The sequence below is a fragment of the Triturus cristatus genome, chromosome 4_2 (genome assembly GCF_964204655.1).
Source record: "Triturus cristatus chromosome 4_2, aTriCri1.1, whole genome shotgun sequence".
Taxonomy (NCBI): domain Eukaryota; kingdom Metazoa; phylum Chordata; class Amphibia; order Caudata; family Salamandridae; genus Triturus; species Triturus cristatus.
In genome coordinates, this window is record NC_140586.1 from 71,567,760 (window position 1) to 71,592,203 (window position 24,444).

Genomic DNA, 24,444 nt, shown 5'->3' on the forward strand with positions numbered 1-24,444 from the left:
GCTCATTTAATATTCAGAAGGTGAATCCAAATCCCAGCATTGCTTTCCCACTCACAGCCTGTCACCTGCCAGCCAGCCTCCTTTTACTGCCTCTCATCCCTGTTTAGCTGATGCTCTAAGAGAGCCTCAAAGAAGCCTTGTGGAGACTGCTGCCATCTTTCTCCGTCCCACACCCATCCAGAAAGACAAGAAACATATGTTCTAACGGACAAATTCCACATCATAGTTTAGTCTTTTGGCCTGTTAACCGTGTGTTTACTTTATTCAATTGAAGGAGTATCGATTGCAGGCTGCCTGAATTCTGTATGTTGAGAATGCAGCATTGAGATAAAAGTTTAGGAGAATGATTCAGTGTATATAGTAGAAAAGTCAATAAAGTAAATACGAGGTTGACAAGTCAGAACACTAAATGGATGAGGTAGATGTTCTCCATTAGAACAGTGATATACAATATGAAAAGGAACTTCTTTGGAGGGTATTAATGAATCGGGTGACTGCAAAACACGCGTTGGCTGTATACCATAATCTTATGTTCCATGTTTGCGAAGGTTTTGCAAAAAGAATTGTTTTACTCAATAAGAATAAAGCTAAGGAATTACTGGAGTATTGTGGATAATTAAGAACCCAGAAATTTGCAACTTTATGAACAAGCATGGACTTTATGGTTTTGTATAAATGATCTCCTCAAACTTACATATTTGTATCACAATAGACATTAATGTGTATTGATGTCTCGGGTCCTGAATGCTAGGCTAATCCCAAATATCAATTTGTTTTAAATACATTAAACATATGCTACTATTACTTAAAACAGTTGAATAATTTATCTTCTCAAGATTGCTGCAACAGATTAGAAGTATTAATTCCAAAACCATTGTAGCTCCATTTTTAGGTGCCGGTACGGTCTTGAATAGACATGTTGTTTTCAATCTGTGGGCTTCAACCTTACCCATAAGTTTACCATTTGCTTGCTCCATTGTGACTTTCATATCCTTTGTCCCCATTAGTCCACGGCATGCATGTGCCATGCCCCGGTCTTGTGTTTAGTCCTCCCCCAGGGAAATGGGAAAGTACTTGTGTCCATCCACCGTTCCCAATTTAGGAGCTACTTTTTTCTTTCTGTTTGAGCACTTCACACAAGTGCTCGTGTTTTTACAAGCTCCATCCAACCGGTCACAGAGCTTGCTCCCTGCAGCTTCCAAACAGTCTGCCTGTTGCACCGTCTCTGTCCGTCCTCCTACCATTCCCTTTTCTTCTCCCAGCAGCTCGCGTCATCCCAGGATGGTGCCCCGGCTCCTCTAAGACCCCCCACTGCTCCAGATCTCTGGCAGTCTGTCGTCTTGCTGCAGTTTGGGGAGTAGGATCTGTGCCCACAGCAATCACGCAACATTCATAGGGCTAACACTCTATTACACATGTCACGGACGACAGTTCAGACAGCATGTGAAATCAGGATGAATCTAAATACAGCCCAGTGCAACGCAGTGATCTGCAGGTTACATGAGACACGCAGCGTATCTTTAAATTTCGCAGAAAGGGCATCTTCGTTACTTTCTTTACTTGGCCATCATTTTACGAACGTTATTTCCTTGCAAGAAGCCAACTAAGCAATGAACAGGTTCGCTTTATATTGAATGTGTCATGCAACTGCCCCATAGATGCTAACCGCAGCTGCGTGACACTGCTGTAGATGTCCCCAAGTGTGAGTGCCTGTTCCGAAATATATACTTTTGTATAATGTATTAAGGTCTCTGTATTTCTACCACCATATTTGCAAATCTTTCCAAAAAATAAAAAGAGGTGGGATAAAATGCCCCCTCCAGTCGTGTGTTTCAGCCCAGGATGCTGCAGCTTCCAGGACACACACACACAGTTCCTGAGCTGCTGTGGGCTCATTTCTATAGCTCAGTTCATCTTGGGAGCTAGTTTGCTTGCTTCAGTGGTTGTTTCCCCATGCTTCACAACGCACAATAAATATTGCATATATTGTAACTTTTCACTAGAGGAAACTATAGTTCTTGAATTCATCTCTCCTGTGAATCTATGCATTAAAATGTAGCCAACGGGTAATTCTTCATGTACATTTGTGTATACAAATTTTATGGAAAGCAACTATTGTATAACTAGTTATAAGTACAATATAAGTGGCATGTATGTGTTTTATATAATGCACCCCATTTGTATTTTTAATAAGGAGTTCTTGATTTTTTTTGTATTTTAGGCAACAATCCATATTCCTTTGGATGGCGTTTTATGTTCTGCTGACATAATTTTAGGTTCCAGTGGGGAGCGCACGGTGGCTGGATGAAATCAAAGTGCTGCGTCCCACTGAGAGAAAGCAATAAAGGGGGAGTTTGTCAACACTCGGTCATAGATTCGCTGTTTTCTTCAAGGAAGCTGTGATCTGATGGCTTTATGTAATTGCCCTTCGAACCAAACTGGTTCAAATTTTTGAGGTAACCCCTTGAATAAACTATCTGATCGCAGACAAACAAACCCCCAGGAGTGCATCAACATGTGCTATACATGTTATTAAGTGGTAAATGATTAACACAATATTTTACTCTAACACGTTTTTCTCCTGCGCTGTTCTATTCCAATAATATTATTTTATGGGGTTATAAAGCGTCAATGATGTTGCAAAGCCACATGCTTAACTTTTAAGTGAAGTGCCTTGAAACAGTTTGTGTTTGGCCCCTTGTTCCTCCCTGGCGCACTGAAAAGCATGATTTCCCATGTGTGAATTGTGCAGTATGCTGTTTTATGGATGCACATTGAGTTGAGGTTTTGAATTACAGCAAATCTGTTCATTTTGACACTTTCTGGAAGGACAAAATTCCCAGTCTATTTTTCTTTATATTATTATATGCCAGTGAGACGCCTTCATTTAAAGCTTACCAGACAGCACAGCTGTCTGGTTTGCTAAAGATATCTTGGGGACATTCAGAAAGCTTCCCTGGGAATGCATTCCTTCCGGCTGTTGCTTACTATTGGTAGTGTGGTTTGTAACTCACATTTTCTGGCTTTCTATTTGCTGGCTTTATTTATTTTAGGTTGTCCATGGTTAGCCCGTCCCTCCCAAGGAGCAAAACCTTTCCACACCAACTCCCCTTGCATTCTTCCTCAAGTGCTTATCGTGTCACGTTTGCAAAGCATTCAAACACTTAGGCCAAATGTCAGGCTCTCTCTTCCGAGAGAGCATGGTGTTTACTTTTCTTTCTCTGACTTCAAAGTGAGAGGATTTATGCGCCACTCTTGCTGGACACTGGTGTTGTATGCAGATTTAGATTCCGTATATAGGTTTCCCGATTTATGCCCTTATATAAGTACAATTCACATTGCCCTTATTTTGACATAGAAATCCGGCCTTTATTTAAACATTGTCCATACAAACCAAATACAGGCATGGCCCCCTACATCCGTCCATCCACGTCACAACGAATTCTTGGAAAACCAGACCCTTAAGCCTTTAGGAATTTCCCTCAGCTTGAATATTGATTTCTCCAAGAACTCATTAAGTATGCATGAACATCTATTCCTTAGGGGTTCATTCATGACGTTCCTCTGCCCGACTTTTACATCAATACTGGCAATCCTAGACATCTTCAAGGTATAAATATACCAGCACTTGCCCTGGCAAATTGCAGTTCCCGGAGGATTCGATCCAACCCAGACTAAGCGGTTTGCCACAGCAAGTTCGGAAGGAGATCGAGTTCCAGCCTGATGCACTGACCAGACGCTGCCATCCTCCTCGCAGAGAATCCAGCTCTAGTGCTCTCGGACTTCCCTTGCGGGGGGTTAGACTATCGAGTGCAGAAAAGAGATTCCAACCTCTCTCATTCTCAGGTATGGAGCGGACTAGAACTTAGAGAAACCTTTGGCAACTCTTGGCTAAACTAAAATATAGCTAGCTATACTTTAGAAACAGCACCTACTTCAAACCTCGTACTGCACTTAGGTTAGGTACACTGGGGTAGAACAATTTAGAAGCATCAGATGAGTATCACATGTTAGCATTATGTTATTTATGTATGTATTTTGATTAATAGATGTCATAGCTACAAACCATGCTACTGCAGTATTATTTTCTTACTGCTAACCTCGTACATATTGTACTTAGCAGTCTGTCTTACGATTGTAGCAATTCATATCTCTTGCATGAGAAATCAGACTGTTCAATAAACCCTTTTATTGAAACGCCCGTCTCCCTATTTCTGTGTAACTCTGTAGAAACGAAGCATGCACAATTGACTGAGTGAAACGGTTATCTATTGTTTCCACGATTCTGAGACTGTTCCGATTCTAAAGGGAAACAAAGTTGTCATGTTGATAGGGTTGTCAGAGACTAATTCCTTCTTGTATATTCGAGAAGTTTCTAGTGACCTCGGAGTTAGCTGGCACACACAAGTAATTAAGTTTAATATACTCAATAGAGACATACTGACCTTAGTCCCATGTCAAATCTATAGTGCATGTTATTCCAATGCGCAGAGCCTATCAGGGACATAGGAACTACACTACACGAGGGTAGGATTTTTTTTAAGAACTTTCAAATAACTGTGCAAGCATTTCAGAATATATCATAATTTAGAACGCACACAAGAAGCGCATTTTTTGTTAATCCTGAAGTGTGTTGGAAAAAAATACTTTAACATGATCAAATCAATACACTAGCTGATGTCATTTCAACACATTATTGTTTGTGTCCTGTATAGTTTTACTAGTAAAACTGTATGTGCTAACGTAATGATCATTTCAATTGAAAATGTGTAGCTTGTAATGGCAGTGTGCTACCACACCATACATACTCCACTCTACGTCACTCCAGTTCACTCTGCATCACTCCACTTTACACAACTCTCCACCACTGCACTCTACTCCACTCTATGCCACGGCACTCTACGCCACTCCAGTCTAGGCCACTCCAATCTACTCTACACCACTGCACTCTATGCCAATACACTCTACACCAATGCACTTTACTCTAACATTCAACTCTAAGCCCCTGCACTCTATAACAACCCACAGTACGCCACTCTAATCTACTCAATGCCACTGCACTCAACACCAATTTATTCTACGCCCTCTACTCTACGCCACTGCACTCTGCCCTGCACCACTCCATGCCACTCTACTCTAAAACCATCTATTCTACGCTACTCCACTGCACTCTACTGTGCACCACTCCACGCCACTTCACTCTACTCTGAAACAATCTACTCTACTCGACTCTACTCAACGCCACCTCACTCTATGCAACTGCACTCTACTCTTCACCACTGTACTCTACCACACTCTACTCTTCGCCAATGCACTCTACACCACTGAACTCTACATCACTTTACTCTGCAGTACTACACTCTATGCCAATGCTCTCTACATCACTCTACTCCATGCCACTGCGCTCTGCATCACTCCACTCTTATGCCACTGCATTCTCTGCCACTCTATGCCACTTTGCACTATTCTGAACCACTGCACTGTAAGCCACTCTGTCCTGCACCACTGCACTTTACTATGCACCACTCTAATCTACGCCCCTGCATTGTACGACACTTCATTGTACGCTGCTGAATTCTATACCACTATGCTTTGCAACACTCTACACCAATGCTCTCTACAACAGTCCACTCTACTCTATGCCACTGCACTCTACTTCACACAACTTCAATCTGCGACACTGCCCTCAATGCCACTCATTCAACACTACTCTACCTCTACACCACTGTGCTCTACGCCAATGCACTCTGCCATTCTACTCTGTATCACTCCACTCTACGCAACTCTGCAGCACTCCACTCTATGCCACTGCACTCTGTGCTACTCTACACCACTGTGCTCTACTCTGCACCACTCTACTATACACCACTGCACTCTACTATACAACACTAATCTACGCCACTGCATTCTAAGGCGCTGCATTGTACGCGCCTGAATTCTATATCACTACACTCTGCGCCCACTATAATTACCAACACTCTATGCCAATGCACTCTACAGCAGTCTACTCTACGCCACACCTATGTATGCCACTATGTGACTCCACTCTATGCAACTCCAAAGCACAACACTCTACGGTACTCCACTCTAGAACACTCTACTCCACTCTTCGCAATTCCACTCTACGACACTCCATGCCACTCTTTGCCATTCCACTCTACGACACTCCATGCCACTCTCTTCTACACCACTAACATTTAGCCATGCTGAACAGCAGCCGTGCTAGTGTACAAAATGGCTAAAACACATTGGCAATGGCTCTTGCATAGGCGAGACCTGTTGGTTTCGCCAATGCTTGTTTAAACCAGGTTCTCTTTGTTGTTTTCCAAGGAAATTACACTGGGAGCAGTGTTTTTTATTGTGGACTTTTGAATTAACCTAGGTTCCTTAGCTTCCATTCTATGGCACATAAGCTAAATGTGAGATCAGCAGCAAAACATGCACAAGAGGTTCACAGTTTATTTTTTTTTGCAGAGTTTTATATAGCGCGAACTTCATGTATCCGAGCGCTTTACATAGCACCAGTAACGTTACATGAGGACACACATTCATTTTTGGTTTTTGCAGAACAAACCCTGTCGAGCGCACAATGATCGTACCCTCCTTCTGGGGCTTAAGATCCAAGATGAAACTGGCCAACATCCTTGCTCTGGGTTAGAGACATCTAAGATTGCCAAAGGCTGGTACTCACGACTGGAACAGCCGCTTCATCTTCAGGTGTTTCAAGGGAGTGTTGGGAGGCAGACTGTGGAGACAAACCGTCAGACCACTTCACACGCCTGGAGGACTGTAAGAGGGACTTAGCTTCCGGCAATAACTTGAAACCAGAACGGAAATAATAAGTCCCACCCATATTGACTTTCATAAAGCAGTAACTGTGAGTCCGTCAGGCATAAAAGGAGGTAGAGCGGTCATTGGGGCACATCTGCGACTGCTAAAGTCTCACCCACTGTTACTTTCCTTGTAGGTATAGGCTGCGTTAGGCACTCAATACCAGTTCGGAGTTGCCTGGCTCCCAGTGTTTTGGGTGCCTACTTGGAAAGGGCCCATTCTCATGCCCTCCTGTTTTAATGATTTGTTCATTTTAAATTTCGCATCACTTTGTTGTGCTTTTATCTTTTTCCAATAACTGTCCTTCACAGGGGAGTCTGTGAAGGTCTGCAGGGTGGCTGGACCCTGGGCTTGATCCATTAGCCTGCAGTTTTTAAGGCAATTTACACTGAGCTCCAATGCTAGCAATGCCCCCCTTGTATGAAGGCCTATTTAAACCACTTGCCAGCGCGGGCGCGCCGCTGGGGCCTAAGGCAAGCCCATCTACGCCCATCCGCACTCGGACCATGCTCAGCGCCAGACACCATGTCAGTTTCCCCAAGTCCTGAGCAGACACAGCCTCAGACCCAGAAATGACAACCGCAGTTCCCATAGGATGTTCTATACATAGACCGTGCACACAAAAGAGGGGCAGCTTAGCCGTTATTTATCAAAGGAAAATGAAAAGCACGTTCACTAATCATAGCTGCCTTAATGATCTAGAAGTGCTATCTTTTAAAATACAGCTTACAAATCATCACTCATTTGATGGCTTGCTTATTTATCGACCCCCAGGCCCTAAGATAGCTTCCATACATGCTATCAGCCAGATCCTAGACACTATGGCTAAGTTGTCTAATTTTCCCATCTTGGACGACTTTAATCTTCACCTGGAAGACGCCAATGGCAAGAATGCTGTCCATCTGATAGACATTATGGCGAACATGCGTCTCTCCCAACGGGTATCAGGTGCCATTCATTCATCAGTTCATCTGCTGGATGGCATTTTCTCTGAAAAAAATGTTCTCCTCACGTCACCTCCCCCCTTCTTTGGTCTGGTCAGATCACTATGCTGTCCTATTCACTCTTGAAACCTACATCTTCTGCACGGCGAAATCAATCTATGCTTTGCCGAAGGCAGTCAATCATATTCGCTCTAGGCACACGATTACACCTGAAGCTCTAAAATCATTCTTAGCTCAAAACTACCCTATGCCTTTCATGGCTCTTAATGAGGCTGCATTATCTTTGATCAATGGATTACTTCCTCTTTGGACTTCATAGCACCAGATAAAAATAGTAAAAAGACATTGAGAACTATGCCCTCAAAACCCTGGTTCCCAGAGAGTCTTAGACTCCAGAAACAGTCCTGTCGCAAGCTGGAAAGAAAGTGAAGACTGAATCATAACTCCACTGACAAGGAAGTGTACAAACAATCCTGAGGTACCTACAAGATGCTTATTCAAACTGAGAGAACTGGCTTCTATACCAACAAAATTGAAGCTTCAAAAAACTCAACAAAAGAACTATTCGCCACAGTAGAAAATCTTGCCAAGCCACCTGGAAACAAAAACACAAATGTGAGTAAAGCTTTCTGCGACTCCATAGCAACCTCTTTCCAGGATAAAATAAAGACAGTCTAGATCAATGTCTCACAGAATTTATCTGCTGAACAGTAAACACCCGTAGTCGTTCCACCTAACAGTTATAACTCAAGCCCCATCACCTCTTTCTTGAACTATTCTTTCCATAGTAACAGTCATACATCTTCTGTCCCTTCTTCTTCGCTGTCATCCTGTTCGCCTCTCACAGCTACAGAAGTCTTGAATTTGATCTATCAAACTAAGTAGGGCTCGCCACTCGATCCTTGCCCTCCAAGGGTGGCACATTTAGCCCCAGAACTTATTGCAGAATATGTCTCGGTTATTTTTAACCAAATGATCAGTAAGGGCATCTTTCCCACCAAATGTAAATGAGCCTCTGTTCTCCTGCTACTGGAAAAACCCAATCTGGACCAACCTGTTCCAAACAACTACTGACCGATTTCTAGACTCCCCTTCCCAGCCAAAATTGTTGAGAGAGCCATGAATGCTGAGATCTCATCATTCTTGGAAACCCCAAAACTCCTCGACTCCACACAGTGTGGCTTCAGAAGTCACCACAGTACCTAACTTGCCCTGATCTCAGCCTCAGAACAAGTTAGACAAACTGTAGACACGGGGGCAGTGCTGCATTAGTCGGACCTCTCTGCAGCATTCGGTATGGTAACCCACTCCATGCTCCTGGACCATCTCTCATCTATAGGAATAAAGGGTCTCACACTATCCCTACTCAAATCTTTCCTCGCTGATCAAGAATAGTTTGTGGGCTAGGATGATTTCTGCTCTCCTTTCTTCTCGTTACCCTGTGGCGTTCCACAGGGTTCGTCATTGAGCCCCACTCTTTTTAACATTTAAGTTACCCCGTTGGCCAAAGTCATTACATCCTTTGGTTTCTTGGTGGTGTCTTAAGCTGATGAAACCCAAATTGTTATCTAAATGGCCAGCAATCCTAATGACCGCCACATGTTCCATGACTGCCTACTTCAGGTTATAAGGTGGATGAAACTGCCTAAAACTCAATTACAGCAAGACTGAGGTCTTAGTTTTTGGGAGGAAATCGACCTTCTGGTCCCCAACCTGGTGGCTGAGGAACTGGGCTCTCTTCCCACCCCTTTGGTCAAAGTAAAGAATCTTGGGGTAGTTTTTGATAGAAAGCTATCCTTCGAGAGCCACGTCAATTCTATGCATCCGTTTTCACCCGAAATCTCTTTAGGAAAATCTTCCCTTTAATCCCTCCAGATCTTCACAAATTGCCGACTTCCGCCCTGGTACTTTCTAAAGTGGACGAAGAAATGTTTGATCCAGATCGTTCAAAATGCAGCTGCACGGTTGCTACTAGGCATTCCAAAATGCAAATCTGCATCTTCTGCATTTAGCCATTTACACTGGCTTCTGTCAGGAAGTGAATGCTTTTAAAGCCTTGTGTATTGCTTTTAAATCACTCCACAGCATTGGTCCCGAATATCTTAAGAATAGCTTCCAATGGTATATCCCTTCCAGACCTATTAGGTCTGTTTCAGAATACAATCTTATTGTGCCGAAATACAAGAAAGCCAGGTGGGGCAGTAGAGGTTTTGTTGTGACCACAAGTAGACTATGGAACTCTCTTCCCTGGGAACTGAAAAAGAAAACTCATCTATTAGCCTCTAGGAAAGGACTCAAAAATCCTATTTCTTCCTCTTTAAGCAGTCTATTTCTCTGAGACTTGCACCTAGACGCCCTCAGGTGTTAGTCGCGGTTTATAAGTTCCATATTCATTTCATTAATTTAGAGTTCAACTGATCGAACATATAATTATCTGTTTTTACTGGCCTTGAAAGTGGTGCTTAAAATGTATATTAGTCCGTCACGACAGCAACAGCAGGGTTTAAATACCTTGGGGTCCACCTGGCGTCCTCCCAATCGGTGTCATGAGATAAAAACATCACCCCATCTGGCTACGCATTCAGGCTGAAATGAAGTCCTGGGAACTTATGCCTCGATCTATATTGGGTAGATTGGCGACTTTTAAAATGGTGTCACTCCCTCGCCTCCTTTACCAGCTGCAGAATCATCCCTTTCCAATATCACCTGCCTGGTTCCGATAGCTTAATTCCAGACTGAGCCGCTTACTTTGGAATGACCAGACCTATTGTGGAGGGATAGCGTCGCCAGATATTCAATCGTACCATGTAGCATCTCATCTCTTAGTGCTAAACGACTGGTGGTATGGAAATAGGAATGACCCGGCATATCAGGTGGAACGATGGCTCATGGGCAGCACCCTACCACATTTGCTCCTACATGCTCCAAGAGAGATTCGTCAGCTCCCACCTGCCACACGGGTGGTTTTTGGAGAATGGAAGCAGTCTCGGTCTTATGCCACAGGTATCTACTCTGTCGGGATTTCGGGACTGGGATATCGTGGGGATCTCTACGTTGTGAGAAGTGATGCGCGGAACTGTTCTGAAGTCCTTCCAAGAGCTCCAGAAGGAATATGAGATGCCGCGTACTCAGTTCTACAAGTATATGCAATTTCGCCATGCCCTAACACCTTACATAGCGACCCTGGAATCCATCCCGGAGTTTAACCCGATAGAGGCTAAGGTCTTTATGGGCGATCTGGGAGACCACAAGACAGCCAAAATATATCAATCCCTGGTGATGAATCTCTCTACAACCCTGGACTCACTCCGGGAGAGGTGGCAGATTGATCTCGGCCCCCTAGATAATGATGATTGGACGGAAATATTGGAGTCCCCGAGAGGAGCCGCTATACCATTGCGCCTTAGATTCATTCAGTTTAAATATATACACTACGCTTATTTTACTAGATACAGGTTATGGAGGGCAGGACTGATAGCTTCCCCTACATGTCTCCGCTGTAATAACGTAGATGGTACGTTCATACACACCATTTGTGAATGCAAGGGGCTCTGTAGATTTAGGACTGGGGTCACGACCTATCTGTCGGAAGTACTGGGATGGGAAATACCCTTGTTCCCTAAGCTTGCACTACTACATGTCACCGAAGCGATTGGGGGAAATTTGTACAAACAACATATATTATTCTTGGGCCTTACCCTGGCCAAAAGGGATATAGCTAGGGCATGGAAGGACTCAGCTCCGCCCAAACTTGGGGCGTGGAGGGAGAGTCTGGACTGGTGTATGAACATGGAACGGCCTGTATTTGAAACATGAGGTTGCCAGCAGAAGCATTTCAAAATCTGGAAACGCTGGGCAGATTTTCTAGCTCTTATCTTAGATCCCCCTCCATCACGCTTCTCTGATGTTGAAACCGCTGACTGATAGATCAGGGGGACGGAAGATGATACAAGGGCCCGTAATGTATGGGAAGTGACTTGCAAGGTATGTTCAACAGATTATTGTATTGCACATGGCACGCTTGGTTATAAAGTTGTGGGCTGCAGTTACCAAGCCCGAAATGTTTATTTTTATATTCTATAAATGTTATGTGAAAGTCGCCAGATCGATTTCTACAATTCTGACCAGAACAAATTGTATTTCTCCTGCTCGAGATGCGATTGTCTTATCTGATGACTTAATAAAACTTTGTTTTGAGAGAGAAAAAAAAATGTATATTAGTCGTAAATTTTACTTATATTCCAACAGTTTTATACCCACTGCCTCACTATCCAACATAATAGATCCATTCTTAAGCACTATATAAAAGTGAAGACCTCAAATGGAGGTGGGACGAACATAATACATGATGATATTGGCATGAATTCTGCTGTAGCATATTTACTTCAATGTACCAGAACAATATTGGTTTTTGCAGCCGTGAGCAGGTCCTGCACAAGAGGTAGGTCATTTGTTTGGGCTTTTTTTTAATAAATGTGTTTACGTTTAGAAGATTCCAAACTAAGTTGCCACACTCATAGCGTGTTTCAATTCAGTTTATTGTATCGGTCAACCACACTTAGGAACAAACAATTAAAGAATGATTGCATCAATGGACATGATTACAGGGCCCCTCTCACTAGTTATCTTCTTAGAGACAGGACCACCTAGATTGTATAAAAGACCTAACAGAATAAATATTGGCTGTGTTACAACAATTATCTGATAAAGCAATTTTTTTAAGGAAACGTTAGTCTACTGAAAAAATAAATGGACTTCAGTAAAATAAAAAAAAGTGTTGAGATAAATGAGGTGGAATAGAGAGTCACATTAAAGGACTGCTGGCGCCCCTTCCCGCCCACCCCCAAGCAGAACCAATGTACCTGTCTTTGTGTGCATGTATTCCATGCTGTCAGTCGGCTGCAGCTGCTCCGCCGTGTCTATGCTTTCCGGCTCCGTCTGCGTGTAGGCTGTGACACTTTCCATCATGCCACAAGGGATGTCCTCCCCACCACTGCTCACATTCAGTTGGAGGCCATCTGTTGTCAGAGTCCCATAGCCGTGGCCAGCAATAATTATCACCTGTGAACCTGACACCATGTCCTGCATGGGACAACGGCTCACCACCTCGCCAAGGGCGCCCTGTGTCACACTGTCAAACAAAGCTCCATGGCTAGGGCCAACCCGCATGGGGACAGGCATGCAAACCACTGTGCCAAGGTCCTCTGCCTCCCTAGAAGTACGATGTTCATGGCACTCTCCCAGTCCTTGCTCTGCACTCAAGGTCTCAATATGGTGCTGTTCAAAGGGCAGGGGACCACCGTCCTGCAGGGATGCCTCCTGTTGGGAAGTTTTCTGAGAGTCAGTCTGTTCATCCGCCTGCAGTTGCTGCTGCTGCTCCGCTGTTTCCCAACAGTTGTCCTCATCATAAGAGTCGGAGTTGCCAACCTCTTCGCCATCACCAACTGTAGCATGGGGGAAAGAAATAATGAGAAAGATGCTGAAACAGAAAGCACATTCTTTCTGGATAACCAGAGCTCTCAGTGTGCTAATTAAATTACTGTTGGCAAACTGTACCGCACTCAACAAGTGACCCACTAGCACAGTTACTATTCAATCCAGGCAGTTTGTATCAGATGTTACTACAATGCCGCGCCCCATGATAGATTATTCTCCCAAACTGTCCTGGAAGTCTGAAGAAGCAGTTGTGTTGTTTTTCAAGCAGTTTTAAGTAGGAACTCTGAAATTAGTAAGTGATATTTTGCAAATGTGCAACTGGTGCCCAGTATAGAAAGCCCTAAGACAGGGTTTATAGCAAGAGTCATTGCAAGTTTACAAAGATGTACTAATTCTGTTTTATAGCACACTGAGGACACTATATACATTAATGCTTCAATTTGGAAAAACAAAGCTGAAATATCATTAAAAAAACGATTTAAATCAATCCCCATTGCAGATGAGTTTTGATCTCCACACGTTCCCTTCTCAATACGTCAGGTTGTTACCCAGAAGCCCATTAACAGATCAGGTTTATCATTTTTCCAAATTCATCACTCCTGCATACTCACAAAATCTCATACCATTAGCCCCAGGGGGCATGCTCTAAAACTACTGGTCCTGGTACCGCTGATTGTTAGCGTCTACCAGAGAGGTTCAGAAGGGCCCAGAGGCCTGTCAGATCAACCAACACCAGGGACAGTCCGTACCTCCGATACCGAACTGCACGCACCTTTCTCGCTCTCTGATTCCGAGTCGCTCAAAGGCTTCAGTGGCGAGCGTAGGTCCTGGAAGTAGCGGTGGCCAGCCTGGCACTGCCAGACAGCTGTGGTGTACAGCCCAAAAAGAGGATCCAGCTCAGATAGCAGTGGTTCATACGGGCAGCGGTTCTGGTGGTCTTCATACCAGATTACCAGATTCTTTACACAGTTCACGTTTCGCCGCCTTCCTGAGGAAGAAGATACACAAGATCATCAGATTTACAATGTTGGTGCACATGCAATACGGTAATTTACAAGGCAAACCGACAACCTGCAACAGACCCAACAGTAAAGAACATGTGAGAGCACTTTTACTAAACTAAACTTAACCCAATTCGGTTTACACATACCTGCTAGTGTCAACACACAAGTTTACAGTCGCTATCAACAGCACAGTCATTTGCCAAACCACAACTCCACCAAAAAGTGTTGATCGCTAACAGCATCTAAAAACTAAAGTTATTCCTGGACTCCAATCAAACATGGATGGTCGTTATTCATTGCATATGAAACCCAACCAATACTGACTATGTCCTTATCAACGGTGCACAAACCAGTGTCAGATCCATGAGGCACAGGGTTAGACTGATTTGCATATGGCCATGTCTGAACCGGGGTGGCAGAGTGGGCTAAAGAACGGTGGTGGATTAAACCCAGATCAGTTGACTGGGGGTGAGTGCTTGCAATGTTCAACACTCCGTCCATCATTTCCTTTGGTTTTGATTTGATCGCCATAAGTTGGCAGGGTATGCTCAGACGTGAGTCCCTTGCTCACTTTGCCACTGGATTCAAGCAAGCCTGGCTGAAGACGGCTGAAATGCCAGAAACCGGTCCTAGGAAGCTTGTTTCCGGTCCAGGGAAGACATGGCTTGGCAGTTCGGGCTGGACTGTTCCCATGAGGCACAGGGTCAGACTGATTTGCATATGGCCATGTCTGAACTGGGGTGGCAGAGTGGGCTAAAGAACGGTGGTGGATTAAACCCAGATCAGTTGACTGGGGGTGAGTGCTTGCAATGTTCAACACTCCGTCCATCATTTCCTTTGGTTTTGCTTTGTAGGGTGAATGTATGACATTGTTCTGCATTCTGTCCATCAACTGTTGTTTTTGCATTTGAAGATTATACCGTGCCAGCTACTGGTTGGGACTTTTCCCTCAATGGAGCCTGGGGCCTCCCATGATTTCAGGGTCTTAATCTGCTGCGACATGCAACTCCTTAGAACCAATACATCATAGCCACAAGAGGCTTCCTACATGGAGAGTTGATTATATTTAGCGTACACAGCCATAAATGCAACATGTTCCTCACATACTCATAGTAAAGGCTTCATCTGAATCTCTCAGCCTCTACAATATATGGCTTCAAGCTCTTTAATATGCAGCAACAGGGCAAATACAGGATATTTAAGAAACTTACTTTTGTCCCGTCTTGTTTTTTTCGGAATCTGCTGCCATGGTTCCCTGGCAAGGAAAAAGCTTGTGTTAGACACATAGCTCAAGAGTACGAAACAAAGGGTCACTAAAGACCAGTCAAAAAGCCAAACTGTCTTACCTAGGGTTGTACAGAATTAAGATTCTATTAGAGAAAGTAAGCAAAATTGGCAATTCTTCACTTCGTGAAATTGCAAAGTCTTCTGCATGCAAAATCAACAGTAGAAAGAAGTATCTACAATAGCATTTTCCCTAAAAAAGTACATATTGTGGGAGAGAATTTTAGTGCTAAAATTAGTTTCTATACAGGCTTTTCTCATGCAAACCTTCCTTTAGCAGATATTTTCACTTTATCTCTGCAAAGTTCTTTTTTTTAAAAAGGGTCACAAACTGTGAAAGAGAGGTCCGACAATTTCTCACAATGCTTTTCCATCCTAACCTTTTGTACTGCTTAAAATAGCCCACTCAGTTCGCAACATATTCTCACAATAGCCCCAAAGGACCCTTCCCTCTTATGTCATACCTCAAATACATTCTTCATGATATAAAAATGCACGAATACTCTATTTTCAGTGTTTGATTTCTAAAAATCGTAATCTAAGGTGTCACAATTACTTCATCTTGCAGTCCACCAGATAAGGCTTTTATCAGCAGAACGATACCAAAACCTGCACCCACCAGCAAGACTTCTTTGAAAATATATATTTTTTGAAAAACACATACTTTAGCAGTTTCCCTCTAGTCCTCGGGTAATCAGGGGTTACTGGCATTAACTGGAGTACTGCTAAGCCACGAAAAAAGCAAGCAGTAGGAACAAAAAAGAAAGTGATTTGCTACAGTCTAGCATATCACTAAGTTTTAGAAACTAAAACCCAGTTTGAAAAGTTCCAACCTTCCTATTAAAATGTCGCTTTTTCCATAGTTTTTTATTTGTAAATGAAATAAAATAATTGCATATTTTGTGTATTTGTTTGGTGTACACTTGTTTCTGTATTGTGAAGATGTTAGAATCGCAGCAACTGTGCTTAGGCAGGGTCTCCAGCTTCCAGTAGTGAACGCTCTCCATGACCAAGCAAATCAACGCTGTCTCCTCCTCCTGCTTCAACACCCTTCGCATGCTCCGCAAGATCTACAGGTGGATTCCGACAGACACAAGAAGAACAGTCACCCAGGCCCTCGTCTGCAGCAGACTCGACTACGGAAACGCCCTCTACGAGGGTGCTCCGACCAAGCTCATCAAACGTCTGAAACGCATCCAAAACGCCTCTGCACGACTGATCCTCGACGTACCACTCCACATCACCCCCCACCACCCCCCACCTGAGAAACCTGCAGTGGCTCCCCGTCAACAAAAGGATATCCTTCAAGCTCATCATCCACGCACTCAAGGCACTCCACAAGACCGGCCCAGCCTACCTCAACGGACGACTCTCCTTCTACATTCCCAGCCGCCAGCTCCGCTCGCCGACCTCGCACTCGCCACCATCCCTCGCATCCGTAGAACAACCACCGGCGGAAGATCCTTCTTCCACATCGCCGCCAAGACCTGGAACACCCTCCCACTCAGCCTACGACAGACCCAAGACCTGCTGACCTTCAGGAGGCTACTCAAGACCTGGCTGTTCGACCAGTAGCGCCCCATCCCCCCCCCCCCCCTCCAAGCGCCTTGAGACCCTCGTGGGTATGTAGTGCGCTCTACAAATGATTGATTGATTGAGTCGGAGTCTGTCCACAGATGTCAAAAGGTTACAAAATTGCTTAACCCCAGTGTCACTTCCGCCTCACTTCAACTTATGGAATGCTCCTAACCCCGTCCTACTAGTGTCATGCTTCCACCCACTTAAAGTTGTTCAGTGTTTCCATGTGTCACGCCGTGTCTTCCCGCTAGAAAGCCTCAATTTGCAGGTGTTCCGCTACTGGCATGGTATCGTGCATCTAGCCGTCTCCCCTTTCGTCATGTCAAATTCCTCGAGTCCTAGCCTCTCTTCCAATGCCCCTCAGTCTCAGGTAAAAATGCACACCAACATGTTACTCCTTTTATACACTCGACTCTCAAATGGTAGAGGAGAGCAGAGAAAGGTTAGTTAATGATGTGATATGGAGCTTATAGATCAGAAAAAAATATGAAAACAGTGATTACACATAAATCCAATCTATAGCCGGACGTCTGTATTTTAAAAAGAATAGGTCATGTGTACATACAAGAAGACAAGCCAGTTAAAACTACAAACATTTTAAAAACTAGGCGGTACTAGCAACTCCTTGGAAAAGGAAGTATCCCTATTCACAAATAGAGCACTTATGTGGATATGGAGAGGGCAGGCGCAGCTATATAAACTAACTATTGCCCAATAAATGTTATCCTATGGTGAAGGGTCCCCAAGCACAATTACAGCACTTATGGGAGAGGCAAGAAGATCAATATAAACAGCATAAGATCAAAGTCCAAAGTTACCCTATGGACAATAATCAGGGGATCTTCTGCTTACTTCAGCATATCCCAAGTCTTTATAATAACCTACTTTTTACACAGCTCTTCAGGCTGCACTTTTGCCATATCTAAGCACAGTAAACAACAGATGCTACCATTACCAGTTTAATGGTACTCAATTTACCTTGGAAGGGTGGAACTTGTGACCTACAGATACTCGCATACATCAGTGGTGAGGTTTAAATTCACTGATCCATCTTGTGAGATTACGTCTTTTACAATTAATTCTATTTACAAATCAAGAGGACTGCATTTAACTTACTTTGAGAGCATAGGGTAGGGTAGATATAGTATTCCATCAAGTCAGTATCAGAGGTTGACTTGTTAAATACTGGAATTATGAACTACTTCTCATCGTAAGTACTATACCTAGTCCAATGAGGCGTAAGCCCAATCACTTGATGGGCAACTGACTGTTTATCCCACTCTACTATTAGACAAGTGGGTGCTGGACCCATAAAGGAAGAAAATTGCTTATATTTTAGTTTAAATACAACAGACTCACTGTAAATTAAAAGTAATCTCAACCACATCAAAGAAGTTGTACTGTGTTCGGGGGGAGGGGTGGAATATTCCCAATTCAACATGTCATAACTACTCTCTTGTCTAAGAAAAGGTCTGCAATGCTGATGTTGCGTGTTGGAAAAAAAACAGATTTCTATGAAAATTGTGATGTGGTATATTTCAAATTGACTGATTCGGGTGACAAATGTAGACGTTTCTCCAAATATCAAAACTGTAGTTCTAAGGGAAAGAGGGGGGTCGCTTTCATTATTTACATGTTAAGGAAGAACAGGTTTTAAATTGAAAGCAGGGAACGGTTCTTAGATACAAAGGACGGTTTGATTTTTGGCAAGCTTTTGAGACTTGTTCAAGCTTCAATCAGTGAAGCAAATATTGTATCTTTGATACTGGAGGAGAACCCTTTTCTGCACTTTCCTGTTGACTTATGCGCCACATAAGCATATGACCACAATCTAAAGTAAGCCTTGCTCACAGGTAAATGCCCAAGCAGATGGCATATAAACGATTGATGAAGTCATGCTTCTCCTAACTGTAGTTCACTACTCAATTCCACTACTGTTGCATCCATCTCATGCCCTAGAATGTCATGTTACTTTCCACTGGTATAATGCATCCTCGAACATCCGTATCAATAAATGCCATGCCATAGCCTTGACCCTTTTCGGCAGGGCCAGATTAGGACCATTATAGCTGTATGCACTTAAGATTTTGGTGCCCCCATAAATATCCAATTCAAAATATAAACAATTATGAACCGTAAAAAAAAAAATTATTTTTCGAAATGAAAAAAAACTTACAGTAAGATGGAAAACAATGTTTATTTTTGTATACTTGCACTTTATAGGTTCAGCTGCATCATTTGCAGTTTTGCACCATAGGGTCCTTTGTAAATCCAGCAATGGAAGATTTCTGTGGTGCCCTTCCCTTGATGCCCTAAGCATGGGCTTATTTTGCTCAATGGTTAAACCTGCACTGCTCTTCAGAGCCATGCCTCCAGCCTGGTATTATAGATTCTACCATCTAGTGCAGTGGTTCTTAACCTGGGGTCCGCAACACCTACTCAAGCAGTCCACAACTGTTCAGAAAATTAAATACTAGCAAAATAATTAAGCAAACATAGCTAAAAACCGAAAACGTTATAATGTTCTATATATTAGTAGGAATTAGCAACTGGGAGTCTAAAAATTAAGTTGGTATTGTTAGCACGATGCATGGGGCAGCACAAGAACAGCAACAAGAATCTAGTCGGACCATTGGTGGCCCCAACTGGAGTGCTGCTCGCCACGAAAAAGGAAAGCAGTAGGAACAAAAAAAGAAAGTGATTTACTTATCGTTTTGAATTTTAGAAATAAAAACACATTTTGAAAAGTTGCAACCTTCCTATTAAAATGTAAATGTTTCCATAGTTTTTTAATTTGTAAATGAAATAAGAATTGCATATTTTGTGTATTTGTTTGATGTACACTTGTTTCTTTATTTTCCTGTGTTGTGTAGGTGTTAGAATCACAGCAATTGTGCTCAGGTAGGGTCTCCAGCTTCCAGTAGTGATTAAGTTGGTGTCGGTTCACAGATGTCAAAAGGTTAAAAAAAAAAAAACAACGCTTAACTGTAGTGTTGATTCCGCCCCTCTTCAACTTATGCAATCCTCCTAACTTCTTCCTACTAGTGTCAGGCTTACCACCAACTTAAAGTTGTTCAGTGTTTCCATGTGTCACGCTGTCTTCCCGGGAGCAAGCCGCAATACGCAGGTGTTCCGCTACTAGCACTCGTCATCATGCATCTAGCCGTCTCTCCTTACGCCATGTCAAATTCCTCATGACCCAGTCTCTCGTCCTCCACCCGTAACAATACATATAACCCCATACACTGCCCTGTCACCTGCCTGGATGAACAGGTGGATTAAAGGTGTTCCTGATACTGATTCCCTTATGGAGTTGGTGAGGGAAAATGTTTCTTGTTCACAACACAAACAAAGGTCATGGTTTGACAAAAAAAAAAAATGTGTAAAGATGGTTTCGGTTGGTGTTGGAGACATGCTACGGATAAAGTCTCCTTTTCATGTCATGAAGGGTGAGAGCAAGTTTGGTCCACCCGTTGCTGTCATTAAGGTGGGAAGGAATTCTATTTCAGTCGTAGGGGGAAACTGATGGAATGTGTGTTAAGTTGTAAAAATTAAGAATGTTATTCCATGTTCTTCTTCTGCCTCTCCTGATCTGGTGGTTAATGGACCTCCTGAGGTTCCGTTTGGGAGAAGTGGAAGAAAAAGAGTTATTCCCATAAGGTACCACTTGTGAAATGCATTTTATTATGTTTTTCATATTTTCTAATATTGTATGTTCCTTTGATGTTTTTTTTCTTTTCAAGTTTTATAGTTTTAAGTTCTTTTTTTGTGTGTGATAAAGGAGGATATGTTTTAGCTCCTCTCTCTACCTTAGGTTGTAACAGCCTTTAGCTGTGGCTCTGTTTGCTGTTATATCTCCTCTCTCTACCTTAGGTTGTAACAGCCTTTAGCTGTAGCTCTGTTCGCTCTGTTCTGTCCTCAATGACATCAAGTAGAATGTCAAGAGGTTGCCTAGTTACTTAGTCGTTAGTTGGTGAGAGGATTTGAAGTGGTTTCGTAGAGCAGTTGGAGTCTGATGTGGATCTGTAGACCTTTGCTGTGGAGCTAATCTACAATAAAGCCGAAGTGACTTATTCATTTACCTACAGCGTCTTCACTACACTGTCATTCTTCATAACCACCTTATTGCACACCATACCCACATTATGTCAGACTTCAATCGGGGTAGAACGCATCTGAAGTCACACGTGTCGCCTTTTCAGACGAAAGGCCAAGGATATTGTGAAATATCCTTCAGATTCAACTGCATCTTCATGCGTCCCAGACATACCAACTTTACAAGGATGCACCTGTCGTCATTCTCTATATCTCCTATTGTGTTGCACTCTCTCTGTCCTCGGACTTTAATCTGCAAGCGGCACACCTACAAGCCATGGTGTCAAACTCTAGAGTCAAGTTCCCTGCATGGAACCTCGTGTATCCTAGGGTTTACTTTTACCCAATATGTCTCTATACGAAAATACCACCGTTCAGTGGAGTCGCTCTACCCATTACTTTTTAGGTTTCATCCAATCACCTTTAAGTTTCACAAGTGTTCAAAGAAGCCATACAAAGTTGTCGTGCTCATGTCAACACCTGCTGCGAACATGCTCTTCCCTACTAACAGACCTACATAGTCATCTTCCGTGCGGCATCTCACCCGCAATTATGGCACCAACCTGTCATCAGTGGTGAGAGTCAAGCACCAGATTCATAACTTCTTAAATGACCTAGTCAAGTCAGGGGTGGCACGTGAAGCCAGTAGTGGCTTTTTAAACAACATTTAACATATTTTAAAACTCAATAGCTACTTAGCAGCTTGGTTAAAGTATCGTAGTGCAATGAAAACACCACAACCACACAAAACAAACTACCAAGCCATAGACCTAAGAAACATGAAAGAGAAATGATGGACAGGTATACAGACCCTCCCTCATACTCGCGCTGTCACACAGGGACCCCGTGTTCCCAAGTCTCACCCCCGGTCTAGGCTCAGCAGATAGGCCGCCAGACGCGCGTCGCTCCAGCCGCTGCGACCCCTCCGCTGCACCCAGGCCCCGTGCGCCTCCCCCAGGTACACGCGCCTCACATCGTACTTCTTGCGGGACTCTAGGCGGCGACGGGCCCGGTCCGAGTCTGTGAGGCGCGGCCTCCCACGAACCTTGGGGGCTCCGCCACCCTCCTCCTCCCCACCCGAGGCCTCGCTACCCGCCTCAGCCATGGCCTGGGCCGGCTAGCCTGAGCCTCCGCTCCGTTACCGGAGACAAGATGGCACTACTTCCGGAGATACCGGAAGTATCGCCATCTTTCCAAACGTCTAGGACAGATCTAGCGCTTTCAAACTACCAAATGCGCTCTTGTGCTTAAAGCGCAAGATGCGTCACAAGAGCTGTAACTTCATAGGCTTCAAATAGCCCAACGGCGCGGCCATGGACTGGGCACAAAAGACTAGAATGGTAACGTTCAAGCTTGAAATGGCGATCAAGTAAGGCAAGCGTGGACGCCATGTTGCTTGAATCTAAGTAGTGTAATGCCTGGGCTTTGCTAGATAACAGCCTGCAGGAAACGAGTGAAGGTTGATTGTGAAATGTCAGGATCCCTATTTCAAACATTTTGTTAAAACAAGAGAGGAAAACGCGTTTTATTTATTTTTAAATAGCCAAACATAATTGATGACAGATCCTTAAAGTAATATTCAGTATCCCCCTTTACAAATGTATATGTCTCCAACACTGTCACTTAATAGCTCCTACACACAATAAATAAATAAACACTAAAAATAGAAGCGTTTTAGAGGGGGAAAAGTCTATAAAAGTCTTACGTTGCACTTTTTGACAAGAGGTAACTAGGTATTTGAAGTTAGACACGGGTGGAAGCAGACTCTAATTAGAGATTCAAAATATTCTCCAGCTGTGTTTTTAAGTCGAGGGACCATCCGGTCTGCCGAAGGCAGAACCGGAAGTCCGGAGATCTTATGTTTCTGAGAGTGGCTCTTTAGCCTGCCTCTCTTTTTGGCTCTCCTCCATTGGCTGGCTTCCTAAACGGAGGCCAGCCATTGGAGGAGAGAGCCGTCCCTCCAAATAGGCTCCGTCTTTATCAGATTCGGGGGCGTGTTCCGTGCTCTTCTTTCCACTTTTTAGCCACGCCCTTTTTTAGGCATGTTTTTCTCTCCTCCAGCCAATGGCAAGAGGAGAGAAAAAGAAACACGCCCCCGAATCTGAAACCGCCGCTGCGTTTCTCCGAGGCATTTCTGCTTCGCCTCGGAGAAAGGCAGTGGTGTGCTTGTCCTCTCCCCCTCCTCTCGGCTCCCTCGGTTTGAAGGTGCTAATGAAGCCGTGCGGTGTTGCCTTTATTGCAGTTTCCCCACTTCTTTCGAGTGCGGTCGAGTTGTGGGTGCCACGCTCTCTGCAGTCCTGCTACATGTATCGCCGTTTCCAGCCCTGCTTTCAGTGCCCACAACAAGGCGTGATTGCTTGTTTCCGCGCAAGGCCGCGCACTCTCGTCTAGATTGTGTCAGAATGCACTGAAGCATGTAGGTCTCAAAACGAATGCGTACATCCCTATACCCTGGCTCCTCGGTGCCACCTGCCAGTTGGCATGCGCCCGTTCCCCGCTGCCAGGCCTTCTTGCGTGTAACCCTGAAACCCGGGGGTTCCCGCCCAATGTCTGGGACAGACTGACTGTAAGAGCTTTGAGCAATTCAGTAAAACAGCTGCACTCAGTCTACAAAGATATGAAGCTGATTCCCCAAGAATGTAGAAACTCCGCCTCGCTTTTTTTGGAGGGGGTGGGAGGCATACTCAATAAAAGAGCTACTTGCAAGAGAATTTTTTTGCTAGGTCGCTGAGACCTAAGGAGACCAAAGAAAATAATTATGGACACTACTTTAACTAACGAGTATTTTTACTGTCGAACACCAACGGGTTTGTGCTTGCAGAATTCTAAGCAGGAGCGTGGCATCCATTGGTGCAGCGGCACCGGGACCAGAAACCTGAAGCGCTCGCTGACCCCTGATTATTGCTGTATTCCACAGGTCATACAGCGGCGAGGGGGGCATATCCTTACTTGCGCTAGAGTCCACGGCACGCTGGCAACGCCACTGTCTCTCAGATGGAGAAAGGCCGCCACAATCTGCAGTAACTTAACAGTGGATATGCTCGTGAAACGGGCTCATTCTGCTTTGACCGGAGTACACCCTCCCTCGGCCTAGAAGGCCAGATAGAAGATAACACGAGGCGGGTACAGGTCTTGGGGGCCCCTCTCCTACATCGCACCCACAACGTGGAACGAACTCGGGCCTCTCCGCATGCGGAACTCTTCCCCCCCTCTCGGATTTCCACAAGCTTAAGCCCTGGATCTTCGACCACTTTCGCGGAGCCCTGCACCAC

General features: G+C 44.1%; 1 protein-coding gene across 7 annotated transcripts in view; it reads right to left on the bottom strand.

Annotated features, from left to right (window-relative positions):
* The window catches only part of ZNF653 (zinc finger protein 653), a 480,092-nt gene extending 457,610 nt beyond the window's left edge, over positions 1 to 22,482 (bottom strand). For 2 of the 7 annotated variants that reach the window (XR_014960481.1, XM_085600572.1), the window contains exons 1-4: positions 22,036 to 22,411; positions 15,427 to 15,470; positions 13,984 to 14,199; positions 12,638 to 13,219 (exon numbers count right to left, since the gene is read on the bottom strand). Coding sequence is in view for 6 of the 7 variants with exons in the window: in XM_085600572.1 (XP_085456698.1) it covers positions 12,638 to 13,219; positions 13,984 to 14,199; positions 15,427 to 15,470; positions 22,036 to 22,277 (1,084 nt within the window). In the remaining variant the exon portion in view is untranslated. Of the gene's footprint in view, positions 1 to 12,637; positions 13,220 to 13,983; positions 14,200 to 15,426; positions 15,471 to 22,035 lie in introns of all 7 variants that reach the window. The other 5 variants (XM_085600570.1, XM_085600569.1, XM_085600567.1 and 2 more) reach the window with 5 other exon arrangements.
* Positions 22,483 to 24,444: the final 1,962 nt, after the last annotated feature.